General features: G+C 57.7%; 1 protein-coding gene and 1 long non-coding RNA gene across 2 annotated transcripts; one reads left to right on the top strand and one right to left on the bottom strand.

Annotated features, from left to right (window-relative positions):
• Positions 1-3,410: 3,410 nt before the first annotated feature.
• PPY (pancreatic polypeptide) lies at positions 3,411-4,949 on the top strand. Its single transcript, XM_084863673.1, has 4 exons — positions 3,411-3,444; positions 4,216-4,406; positions 4,580-4,654; positions 4,813-4,949. Exons 2-4 carry the CDS (start codon positions 4,216-4,218, stop codon positions 4,835-4,837), a joined length of 291 nt encoding a protein of 96 aa, XP_084719799.1. The 5' UTR covers positions 3,411-3,444; the 3' UTR covers positions 4,838-4,949.
• A 2,496-nt stretch (positions 4,950-7,445) lies between these two features.
• LOC311611450 lies at positions 7,446-8,135 on the bottom strand. Its single transcript, XR_014793115.1, has 2 exons — positions 8,010-8,135; positions 7,446-7,889 (listed from the first exon to the last, which is right to left on the bottom strand). It is a non-coding gene; the product is annotated as an uncharacterized lncRNA (long non-coding RNA).
• Between the last annotated feature and the right edge of the window lie 4,408 nt (positions 8,136-12,543).

The raw sequence follows: 12,543 nt of genomic DNA on the forward strand, positions 1-12,543 counted from the left end.
CATAATAAAATGTTGGGGATAAATATCCCATCACAAAACGTAAATCCACTCTTCACATTTAGGGTGCATCCTGCCAATCTCCTTTAAAATTTTTGCCCTAACCAGTTTGTCTCAGTCGATGGAACATCGGCCTGCGGACTGAAGGGTCCCAGGTTCCATTCCGGTCAAGGGCATATACCTAGGTTGCAGGCACATCCCCAATAGACGGTGTGCAGGAGGCAGCTGATCGATGTTTCTCTCTTATCAATGTTTCTAGCTCCCTATCCCTCTCCCTCTCTGTAAAAAAATCAATAAAATGTATTTAAAAAAAATTTTTTTTTTGCATTGACGTGACATTGGTTAAAAACGTTATATAAGTTTTGAGTGCACAATTCTATCTGCCAATCTCTTTATTGCAAATAATAGCAATAAAAGGTAGCGTTTTATTGAGCACTCACAATGAGCTGAGCACTCACAATGAGCTGGCAGTGGTGCCGAGCATCTTACAGGCATCATATCGTTAAATCCTCACAAGCCTTTACCAGGACGTTTATGACCCACCTTTCACATGACAGCTGGGCTCAGAGATGAAATCACTGGCTCTGGCCACAGAGGCTAAAGCGAAGTTTGACCCAGGATTTGCCTGACTCCAGAGCTGAGCTATGGGACCCTGTGCTCCCTAAAGTGGGCCTAGACCCCCACCCCCATCAGCCCCCTCCCACTTCACCCCTCCCGGGATGATCAGGACTCTTCACGCTGCTTCCCTGCTGTGTGGCTTACCCCACCTGGGGCCGTGACCTAGGATGTGACCTAGCAGAAGACACAGGTCCCAGTGAAGTTCGAGATCCTCTCAGAAAATTAATGGGAAAAATATCCTCAGGTGAGGATTAAAAGAAAAAGAAAAAAGCAAGCCAAACCACAGTATAGTCAGTGTATCCCATTTTATGTTATTTTATTTTTTAAAATATATATTTTTTATTGATTTTAGAGAGAAAGGGAGAGGGAGAGAAAGATAGATACATCAATGATGAGAGAGAACCATTGATGCCTCCTGCATGCCCCCCACTGGGGATTGTGCCCTTGGCCAGAATCGAACCTGGGACCTTTCAGTTCACAGGCCGACACTCTACCATGCTGGACGGGCTGTACGCTTGTCTATCCTGTGACCCCAGGGGTCTCGGTGTTCCCTTCCTAGTCCCAGCCCTCACTCCATCCTCAACGCTGCCCAGTGGCCATCACCCTGTCCTGAAGGGCATGGGTTTGGGCAGGGGGAGGGGCCCCTGTCACTGTCGGTTAGCCCACCTGCAGGTGAGCACCTGGCGCTTCTCTGAGCAGGGCCAGGGCCAGTCCTGGGAACTGATGATGATGAGTGACAGCCAGCCATCGCCGTTCCGGACACGGCCACGCGGTTCAGAAATCACATCCGCTGGTCACAGCGTCCGGAGAGGGCCCAGAAGATGCATCTGTTGTTTGCAGAGGAGAAACCTGAAAGCTATAGGTTCCGTTGACATTGTGAAGTGCCTGTCGCTTCTTAGGCAGTGACAAAGCTGTTTACAAAACTGTAAATGGCCTCCGCGCTGGAGTCAATCCCCGGATCCACCATCTGTCTGTGGGGGCTGGGGCCTGACGGGGACAGTGGCCAGAACGGGTCCCACAGGGCTATGGTCCTGGGGGAGCTCAAACCCTTCCAGCGACGGCTGGAGCTTAGCGCCCCCTGGTGGCACGCTGCAGCCTCTGCGGGTCTCACGAGAGGCCCCGCCTGGGACCCGCCAGGAATTCAGCTTCCTTCATCTGGGAGGTCAGAGCTCAGGACCAGAGAGAGGCAGGGGCTTGTGGAGACAGAAGCACCTCCATATTTGCTGTGTGGAAAGGAAGGTGCCGGGGGAAGCATTGTTGTTCGTGTTGCCGGAAATCAGAATGGAGAGGAACAAGCAGAACCGCTGCTTCCTCATCGCCTTGAGGAAAATCAAAGCTCCGACTCCTGTGGCATCGCCTCATCCTCACTCCTCCTGCCCCACACTCCTCTCCTAACACACACGGTCCGCGTCTGGACCTGGGACAGCGGAACGGCAGGGGCGAGAGGTCCTTTTCGTCCTTCTCAGGCTTCTGTGTGTGGCTCAGGCACAGCCCGAGGCCGCTCCTTGGCCTGGGGTGGGGACGGGACGCAGAGCAGGGAGACGTGGAGGCCGCTGGGGCAGGGAATCCAGGCCGGAGCTCGAGGCCTAGACAGCGGTGCGATCTCGGGCAAGTGTCTTCGCCTCGGTGAGCCTCTTGTGTCTCAGCCAAAAAGTGGGGAAATTATAGCAAAACTTCAGGGAAATTATAGCAAAACTCTGACAGCCCCACTTAGAAAAAGAGAGTCCGGATTTTGGAGGCAGACTTTACTTCAAACCGGAATCTACCACGGACGGGTTATGTCAGACTGAATGGCTCTGACCCTTGGTTTCCGAATCTGTAAAATGGGTTGTTGCAGGGACTCAGGGAGGTGATGGAGCTGGGAGCACACACACACACACACACACACACACACCTGTTCTCCAGAGCCCAGGCCCATCCGTTCTAATTTGCATCCTACACGCCAGGCAGGGGGTGGGTTTCTCCTTCCCCGGGCCCCCACTCCCTTTCATCTTTCCCGGTTCCCCGAGGCACCTCCCCACTTCCCACCTTGCTCTAGGAACAGACTGGAAGGGAGTCCGGAGTCTCATCCCTCGTCCCTGGTCTCAGAACCCCAGCCTCAACCTTCTGCCCGAAAGAATCCGTTGGTTGCTTTGGGTTAATCCTTTTTTTTTTAAAGGCTTATTTGTGTGGAGTTTACATTTTTTAAAAATATATTTTATTGATTTTTTACAGAGAGGAATTAAGAGGAATAGAGAGCTAGAAACATCGGTGAGAGAGAAACATTGATCAACCGCCTCCTGCACACACACCTGCCACTGGGGATGTGCCCGCAACCAAGGTACATGCCCTTGACAGGAATTGAACCGGGGACCTTTCAGTCCGCAGACCGACGCCCTATCCACTGAGCCAAACCGGTTTCAGCCGGGTTAATCCTTGGGAGGGGGTGCTATTCCAAGGCTTGCGATCAGGACCTTTCATTCATCCTGAGGTCCCGGAACCCCGTCCTCCGTGGACCAAGCCTGCTCTTGGCGCCCCATGGCGGATGGGGGCCCACAGGGGACTCACTGTAGCTCACTTTCCCCGTTACACCGCTGAGCGTGGCGCTCCAGCACGGCCTGGCCCACCCTGTCCCTGGCCCCGTGAGCTGCTGGCATTGCAGGTACCAGGGAGACGCCTGGCTGGGGAGGAGGGGGTGAGGGCTGGGGAGGAGGGTGTGAGGGCTGGGGAGGGAGAGGTTGGCAGGAGGCGGGCACTCCGGGGCGCTGAGGACTATAAAGGGGCAGGCGGAGAGCAGGGGCCATTCAGCCTGAGGCAGGTACCTGCTTGGCCTCTTGCTCAGGACTCAGGGTGAGTGGGCTCAGCCTGCCCTAAGGTCTGGGGGCTCCCTGGCTCTAGGGCCTGGGATGGGGGTGGGGGAGGGAAGAATTGATGGTTTGCAGGACTGGGGGCCTCTGGAGACCGGAGGTGCTGTGTGGGTCTGGCTCTACATCTGGACAAATCTCGCACCTGGAAGAGCAGTCTGTGACTAGAAGACTGCAGATTGCGTGGGGAGTGGCTGGTGGTGGCTGTGGACACAAATGTGTGCGTGACTTTGACCTGGTGAGTGATTGGGACCCGTGTGTGTGTGTGTGTGTGTGTGTGTGTGTGTGTCCGTGACCATCTGTATCTGTATCTGGCGGGGGGCGGGAGGCAGGGGGCAGGGGGTAGCAAACCTCAGGTTATTGATTTCTGTCTTTTGGCTCACACATTCATTCTGTGTGTCCTGCCCTATAGGTGAGCAGGAGCACACTTCCCACCAACCCCTTCCTCCAACCCCCACCGCACACCTGCCTGCTCAGAGCCATCAGGCCACGGACATCCTGCGTCTGTGCCTCCTGCCCATGCCCCCTTCCTTCTCCGCTGCCTTTCTCCTTGCGGAGGTCCGGGCTGAGCTCCGGCTGCTGCTGCTACGGAAGGAGCGGCCTCTGCTCTCTGAGGCAGTGTCTAGGCGGTGGGGCGGCAGGTCCCTCCCAGCGGCTCTTTGCTTGGCCCTCTGGGCCCCAGGCCCGGAGAAGCAGGTGAAGGGCGAGGGGGCTGGGTGGGTTCTGCCTCCAATGCCCTCCCGTCCTCGCTCCTCAGATGGCTGCCGCCCGCCGCTGCCTCTCCCTGCTGCTCCTGTCCACGTGTGTGGCTCTGCTGCTGCAGCCGCCGTGGGGTGCCTCGGGGGCCCCGCTGGAGCCCGTGTACCCAGGGGACCACGCCACGCCCGAGCAGCTGGCCCAGTACGCCGCTGAACTCCGCAGATACATCAACATGGTGACCAGGCCCAGGTGTGTGCCAGAGGGAGCGGGAGGGTCCCAGCTCCTGGCCCTTCCACAGAACCTCTCTACTGACCAGGCCTGGGCCCCTGGGCCCCTGGAGGATGGCACCGAGGGCGGGCAGGAGGCAGTGGGCTGGCACCGGGGCGCAGTGCCGGCCTGCCCCAGCTGCCTCTCCCTCCCAGGTACGGGAAAAGAGACCAGGAGGAAACGCCGCTGAACTTCTCGGAGTGGGGAGCCCCCGACGAGGTTAATCCCAGGTAGGTTGCCCTGCGGGCCAGCTCCCTGGGGCTGAAATGGGGGTGGAGGTGAGTTGGGGGGACGGTGGGGGGGAGAACAGGGGCCCAGGGCCTGCCTGAGGCCTCCTGGGGGCATGAGGACTGCCACTCCCACTGCCACGTTCTGCCCTCTCCCACAGGGAGCTCCACCAGATGGACGTGTGAGCGCCTCCTGCCTCCTCCGCCTCCGAGGGCAGTGCCGGCCCGGATCTCCCCTCCACACCCTCGGCTCTGCCCAAGGCTTGCTCCCCGCTCCCACACGGGCCAAATAAAGCAAATCAAAGACATTGCCTCTCTCTGTGTGTCTCTGTGGACCCTGGTGCATCAGGAGTAGCCGAAGGCAGGAGAGAAAGCGGAGGGGCGGAGGGGAAGGGAAAAAGGGTGCTAGGAATGATCAGAACATCCATGGGGTCATCAGAGCCGTTCAGCTCAGCTCCGCCTCACCGAGGGGACGCTGTGGCCCAGGTCCCCCAGGTCCCTCCGCCAGGCAGTGACCGGGCACTGGAGCCTGAAGCTTCCATTTCAGCACCCCCAGGCTCTCCTGGTCATCGGCCCAATCGCAGCCCTGTGCCCAAACGTGCCCCCGCCAACTCTTTCCTGGAGTTCAGTGTCCTTGGCATGGGGGCGGGGGGACTGCCCAGCCCAGAGGGACGACTGGAGCAAAGACAGTCACTGGCTGCGTGATGGCACCAGAGCTCCTTCCCCAGGCAGGTCGCTGTGCGTGTCCAGATGGAGCACGGAAGGGGATGCTAGGCTCAGCAGAAGCCTGGCCCAGGAGGGGACGGTGAAGGGGAGGGGTCTGGATACGGTGTCACGGGTAGATGGTCGGGAAAAGGAGCCTACTGTGTGCCAGGGTTATTCAGCCCTCACAACAACCCTGTGAGGATGGTAACTGTTATCCTCACCCTGCAGAGGAGGAAACCAAGACTGAGAGAAGGACTGCGGTTTGTCCGAGGTCCTGCCGCGGACGGCATTCTGACAGAGGGATCTAGCCTCAGCGTTAGCGTCTGCAGGAAGCCACTGCTTGCCAATACTGCCAGTGCACCAAGGAACTCGGAAGGCAGATGGACCTTAGGTGCTAGCAGGGCTGATTGCTAAGCACCAAGTGTTGAGAGATAGTGGTGGCTCAAGGCAATTCCCTAACCTGATCATCCTTTTACTGGGTACCAAACTTTACCTTTGATATGCCTGTGTGCATTGCTAGAGGGCAAGATGTGTATCTGAAAAGCAGATGGGACCCAGTCTTGGGGGTGTCTCTTCAAGAAAGAGGCCTCCACCGGTCCCCCCCCCGTTCCTTCTAAATTCATATTTCTTGTATAGAATGTTCATTTGTGCATCGGCATGACACGGGATAATGCATGTGAAACATTTAGCATGGCCCAGGTTAACGCTCAGTAAACGGGAGCTTGCAGGGGGCAGGCTTGTGATGTAGTCATCGGCCAACCGGCTGTTTCCAAGACTGTGTGGAAAGACCGCAGCGAGATGGCATGCTCTTCGAGCGTGGAAGGAGTGGGGAGAGGCCTATGGGGGGCTCTGGAAGGCAGGCTTTGGGGGGCTATAGGGAATATCCTTAAAGAACCCGAAATTTGGAGAGAACTTGTCCTGAGAAGTTGTGAACTCCTGGGCGTAGGAGCCATTCAGGAGGGGAGGCGAGGAACTGAGAGGGGAGGAGAGGGGAGGGAGGCCGTGGGGAATTCAGGTTCCAGGGAGTGGGCTAATCTGTGGGGAGGGCTCAGAAGGGATCCTGCACCTGGTGTGTGTGTGTGTGTGTGTGTGTGTGTGTGTGTGTGACTTGGAAGGAGGGGCTTGTCTCTCCCTCTTTCCTGGGCGAGGAGCACCTGTGAGTAAGGTAAAGAGGGAGAGGAGGGGTGGGAGAGAGAAGTGAGGGACTTAGAACTTTCCTGGTTCCTGGGGTGGCTTCTCCTGCCCCCCTCACATGCCCAGCCTGCAGAGATGGATGGATGAGGGGGACCTCCCTTCCTGGGCTCAGCACCTCACACTGACCCCACAGCCATGGCACCACATCACGTTCCCCTCCCGTCTGGCTGTGTCTGGGGCAGGCGAACGGCCTGGGAGTGGAGCCGGGCCCTAGAAGGCGAAGGGCCGGAGAGGGTGCAGTGGCCAGGCAAAGGCACGGCTCAGGCTGGCTCCTCAGTCCCAGGGCGGGTCAGGGAGGGCGGCTGGTTTCGGCAGATCAGAGTTGGGTCTGGAGGATGGAGCCTGAAGTCCCGCCCCAGAGTTTTCTCTGGCAGCGGAGAGGCTGGGTTCTGAGTAGGGAGAGGTGTAGACACTTCCTAGTAACAAGAATTAGGACCCTGCCCAGGACACACCTGTGGGTTGGATCTGCCCCTGCCCAGGCCTCGCTGATGGCCACCAGCACCCGGAGGAGAGCGCCCCCCTCTCACCAGCTTCCCAGGAAGAGGCCTGGCTGGGCTCCCACCTTCCCCCGCTCTGCTTGCTGCCAGTGGGGCGGAGAGGGCCTGGATTAAGGGGCTGCCGCTTGTCCCTGTACCCACCCCGAGGCCCTGGCCGCCCTGCTCTGATAGAAACTTGGGGTGGCGGTCTGGCTGGCTGGAGCCCCTCCTTGGAGGTTGCTGGAATGGGCTTCTCTCACTCTGATCTGCCTCCCCTGGCAGTGGGGTACCTGTGTGAGGTGGATGGGCTGCAGGGAGCCGGCAGGGAGGCCCCTACAGCTGAGGTCCTTTTCTCAGCAGGAGCGCCAGGATCCCTTCTCCCTGGAAGGACAGTAGGTTTCTCCTGTCCGGAAGCAACAGACATTCTATTTCTCTTTATTGTTCTCACTGGGGAAGGGGAGGGGGTGTGTGGGAGGAGTGAGGGCCCCTCTCATAAAAAATATCAAGGAGATCGGTGGGCGCGGAGGCTGGAGTCAGCATCTGGAGGTGAAGCCCAGCCTGGAGACCCTGTGGCCCAGGTCTTCCTCCCGGTCCCGCCCAATCTGCCCGCGGTTCCGAGGCTCCTGGCCCGCCGGCTGTGCCCAGGCTCTCCTCCCGGGGACCTAGGAGGAGGTGGGAGGTCCGGGCTGCGTGGCGTTCCGCGGTGGGGGGCTCGTGGAATTCAGCGGGTTCCTGGGGTTCGGTGGGGGGAGGCGTTGGCCGGCGGGGGTTTCCTGGCGTCCACTGGCGGGGCTTTGGTGCTGTTGTCGGCTTTCTGGGGGTTTGTAACGTCTTGAGGTTTCTTGGCGTCCTTGGATTTCCCGCTGCAGAACACGTCTTTGCAGAAGCCTGGGGCTGCGGTGCGCAGGGCGGGAGGGCGCGGACAGGGGGCGCCGTCTCCTCCCCGCCCCGCCGGCTCCCCTCCCTCCGGCTCCGCCGCTCACCTGCCGTAGAAGAGCCTCTCGATGTACTTGCCCATCCGGCCCAAGGTGCTGAGCCAATAGGCCGCCCGGGGCCCGCGGGGCCGCGGCTGCAGCTCCGCCCCCCGCGCCTCCTCCGGCCGCCGCGGCGCCGCCAGGCACAGCAGCGCCAGTGCGCACGCGCAGCGCAGGGCCTGGAGGGGGCGGGGCGGACAGGTCCCGGGTCACGTGGGCCCGCCCCGCCCCCTGCGGGGGAGGTGAGCTGGGCGCCCAGACCCTGGGACGGGCTGCGGGGGGTGGGGGAGGGCACACGTTCACCAGCGCCGGTGGGGACATCCAGATGCCCCGGCCCAATGGTGCCCCCCTTGGTGACGCCCACAAAGTATCAGGGAAGCCAGGACCGGGATGATGGACTGTGAGGCAGCCCTGAGATGGACACACTCACAATCACACAATCACTCTCACACACACTCACACACACACACACACTCACACACACACTCACACACACACTCACACACACACTCACACAATCACTCACACACTCACACACACTCACACACACACACACACACACACACTCACACACACACACACACTCACTCACACACACTCATACACACACTCACTCACACTCACACTCTCTCACACACACACACTCACACACACACACACTCATACACACACTCACACATTCACTCACACACACACTCATACACACACTCACTCACACTCACACACACACACGCACACTCACACACACACACTCACACACACACTCATACACACACTCACATTCACTCACACACACACTCATACACACACTCATTCACACTCACACACTCACACACACACACACTCACACACACACACACACTCATACACACTCATACACACACTCACACTCACATACACACATACACTCACACTCACACATACACACTCATACACGCACACTCACACGCACACGCACTCTCACACACACACTCATACACACACTCACTCTCACACACTCACATACACACACTCACACACAAACACACTCACACGAGGATGGCACAGCTGTTGGCCAGCTCCCTGACCTCACTGACCTCTCTCATAAGCCCTTGCTCACCCTGCTTCAGCCTCTCCTGCCTCCCGGCTGTTCCTTTAAAATGCCAGACAGGCCGTTCTCTTCCTGGAAAACTCTCCAGACATCCTCATGACCAACTAACGTCCTTGCCTCCTTCAGGCATCAGCTCAAAATTCAGCTTCCCGTGAGCCCTACTTTGACACCCTTATTTTTTTTAAGTTTTTATTGATTGAGAGAGAGAGGAAGGGAGAGGGATATATAGAGAGAAACAATGCTGAGAGAGGAACATCATCCATGGGCCGCCTTCTGCACGCTCCCTACTGGGGATGGAGCCTGCAACCCAGGCTTGTGCCCTGATGGGAATCAGCCACCTCTTGGTTCCTGGGTTGGTGCTAACCACTGAGCGACATCAGACCGGTGGCCTGAACCCCTACTTAAAAAACTGCAGCCTATCCATTCACCTTGCTCTAGCCCCCTCTACCCCGCTCCGTTCCACCTTCTAACTTATTATATTCTGTGCTTTCAATCGTCTTTGTCCCTCCTCCGTGCCCCCCACCCCACCCACGTACCCACCATGATAGCTGGGCTCTTTGCCCCTTTTAGTCACTGATGTATCACAGGAACTCAGAACAGGGCCTGACACTCAGTAGTGCTAAATAACACACGTTAAGTGAATAATTACTACAATAACATAGTTACATACACCCCAGCCAAGCACAGAGTTCTGTGCCGGCACACGCAGCAACTCACATATTATGATACCCATGAACATGATACAACCTCCCCACCCCTTCCCTGAGCCCGGGAGACAATTCTCTCTTGACCAGAAAACCCCCTCACCCCACCGCCCAAAGCAGGGACAGGAAACCCGGCAGCTGTCCTGGCCATGGGGCGGGCAGAGGGGGCTGCCCCGGCCTCAATCCTTCATGCCTTTAATGCCCTGGGGAGGGGCATTTGGTGCCAGCGTCCATGCCCATGACCGGGAAGAAGACAGGGGACAGGGCCCACCGGACATTACCATGGTGCTTAGCAGGTGCAGAGCGGCACGGCAAAGGGTCTCTGGCCCGGCCCTCCAAGGCCCTTTATATTCCTTCAGATCTATGCCCCTTTCCCCTTAAGGTCCCACCCCAGCTTGACCTCCTTATCCTGCCCTGTGTTATAACCTGGGAGTTGGGAACAGGGAGAGGTTGGGGGTGGAAGCACATGGACTGCTGGCTGTTCTGACCTGGGCACAGTCCCTGCCAGGGGTCCAGAGGTGTGGGTGGCAGAGGTGGAGGCACTGGGAGGAAGGTAACTTTTTGCTTCAAGTCTACAGATACTAAGACAGAATTGACACTGGGGTGAAGAGAGGGCTCTGCTTTTCCCAGGGGCCTTTTCAGTATTGGGAGGGGCTGTGCTGAGAGACCAGACCTTCCCATCCAGCTGGATCCAGGTGCCTCTGTTCCCCGTTGAGCTGCGGTGAGGCCTCAGCACCCTTATTCCTGGCCTCTAGGCCTGCTAGAATGGGGAGGGGGTGAAGATCTTCTTGGCCTGCCTAGCCATGTCAGAGCCCCTGATGGTTGAGCTGCAGAACCTTCTGAAGGGTGGTGGGGCCCTAACCGGTTTGGCTCAGTGGATAGAGCATTGGCCTGTGGACTGAAAGGTCCCAGGTTTGATTCCGGTCAAGGGCATGTACCTTGGTTGTGGGCACATCCCCAGTAGGAGGTGTCCAGGAAGCAGCTGATCCATGTTTCTCTCTCACTGATGTTTCTAACTCTCTATCCCTCTCCCTTCCTCTCTGTAATGGGTCTTGCTGCTTTTCTGGGGCAAGGTTATGAAATGGGGCTGATAGTTTTTCTTGCCCCTCCCAGCCTCAGAAGGGGCACAGAAGGAAGAGTAGGGTCTTCTGAGAAGGAATCCTGACTTCACCATTTTCTGACTGTGTGACCTTGAGTCAGGGACATTGTATCCCTGAGCCTGTGTCCTCGGCTGTGACATGGAGCCGACTGGGCCTATAACACGAGCTGTTGTGAGGACTGAGTCGGATCCTGTCTCTGGGCCCTTGGGCAGCTCCTGGCACCTACTCGGTGGTTAACATGTGTGAGCCCCTCCACTACCGGGTGCACTCTTTCCCCCACCCTTAGGGAGAGGAGTGCGACACTCAGTGCCACTGAAGCTAACGGGATGGCTCCGTAGCCAAGTGAGGCCATCGCTGCATTTCCATGGAGCCAAGAATCTCCAGAAAAAGAAATGAGATTCTTATGATAAAATTCCACAGCATAAGGTGGAAGGAGAGCTCTAGGGGCCAGTGCACCCCAAACCCCAACAAACAGGCTATACTTTATTCCCGTTAGGCGCGAGTCCAGTGCCAATGCCTGCGTTCCCGAAAGAGTCCACGTGGTGTGCTCCTCCTGCAGCGCTGGCCGTGAGAACCCCAGCTTCGCAGCCTGACATTGAAAGTCCTCAGCCACGGAAAAACACCCCAGAAACCTCTGACGTCAACTTCATGGAAGCACAGTTTACACACAATAAAAGCTGCCCATTTCGAGTATACAGTTGGATGAGTTTGACAAATAAGTACCCAACCCACAGTCAAGTCACGGAACAGATCGCCCCAGAAAGTTCCCTCCTGCCCCTTTCCAGTTCGCCTGGCCCCAGGCAACTGCTGATCTGATCTCTGTGGATTCCTTTGGCCGGTTTAGAACGTCTCATAAATAGCATCAGACAGTGTGTTCCTTTTCCGCCTGACTTCTTTCACTCAGCACAGTGCCTTTGCCGTTCCTCTGTTCTTAGGCGTACGGGCCGTGGTGCCCTTTCCTGTCTGAGCTGTAGAGTTCCTTCCTGAGGACAGACACCGTGTGTTTGTCCCGCCCCTGTTCTCCGTGTTTGTGTTTCCACCCCATTCTCTTTAGCTACGTTTCCCGTTGTTGTTCCTCCCTCGCGGTACCTGTCCGAGCATCCACCTGTGTCACTCAATGATTGGCTACCTCTTGCACATGCACACCCCCTGCTGGGGATCAAACCCACAACCCTGACTTGGGAATTGAACCCTGACCTCCTAGTTCACAGGTCAATCAATGCTCTGCCACTGAGCCACACTGGCCAGGCTGGGCCACCATTCCTGGAGGCCTGTTCTTTTCCCTTGTCCTGAGGGGCACATTCATCTCTCTCTGCTCTGGGTTCCCTCAGCTCTGCCTGCCACCTGGAGTGCCTTCCACGCCCACAGCTACCTCAGGGGTCCTCTCAGCAGTTCTCACTTGTGCAACACACCTGCCCCAGTCTAATACCCGAGGGCCATGGGCCACAGCTCTGCTGATGATCCCTTACACACACCTTTTTCCAGCCCTGGCTGTACATTGGCATCAATGGAAGCTTCCCAAGCTACTGGCACGTGGCCCCGCCCCCCGAGTCTGCACCACGCGTTAACGGAGCACCCACTCCATGGCAGGCGCTGTGCCGGGTGCTGGAGTTACGGTGGTAGTGAGACCCAGCCACTGTCCTCAACCT

This window comes from Pipistrellus hanaki (genome assembly GCF_964339955.1).
Source record: "Pipistrellus hanaki genome assembly, chromosome: 16".
Lineage (NCBI taxonomy): Eukaryota > Metazoa > Chordata > Mammalia > Chiroptera > Vespertilionidae > Pipistrellus > Pipistrellus hanaki.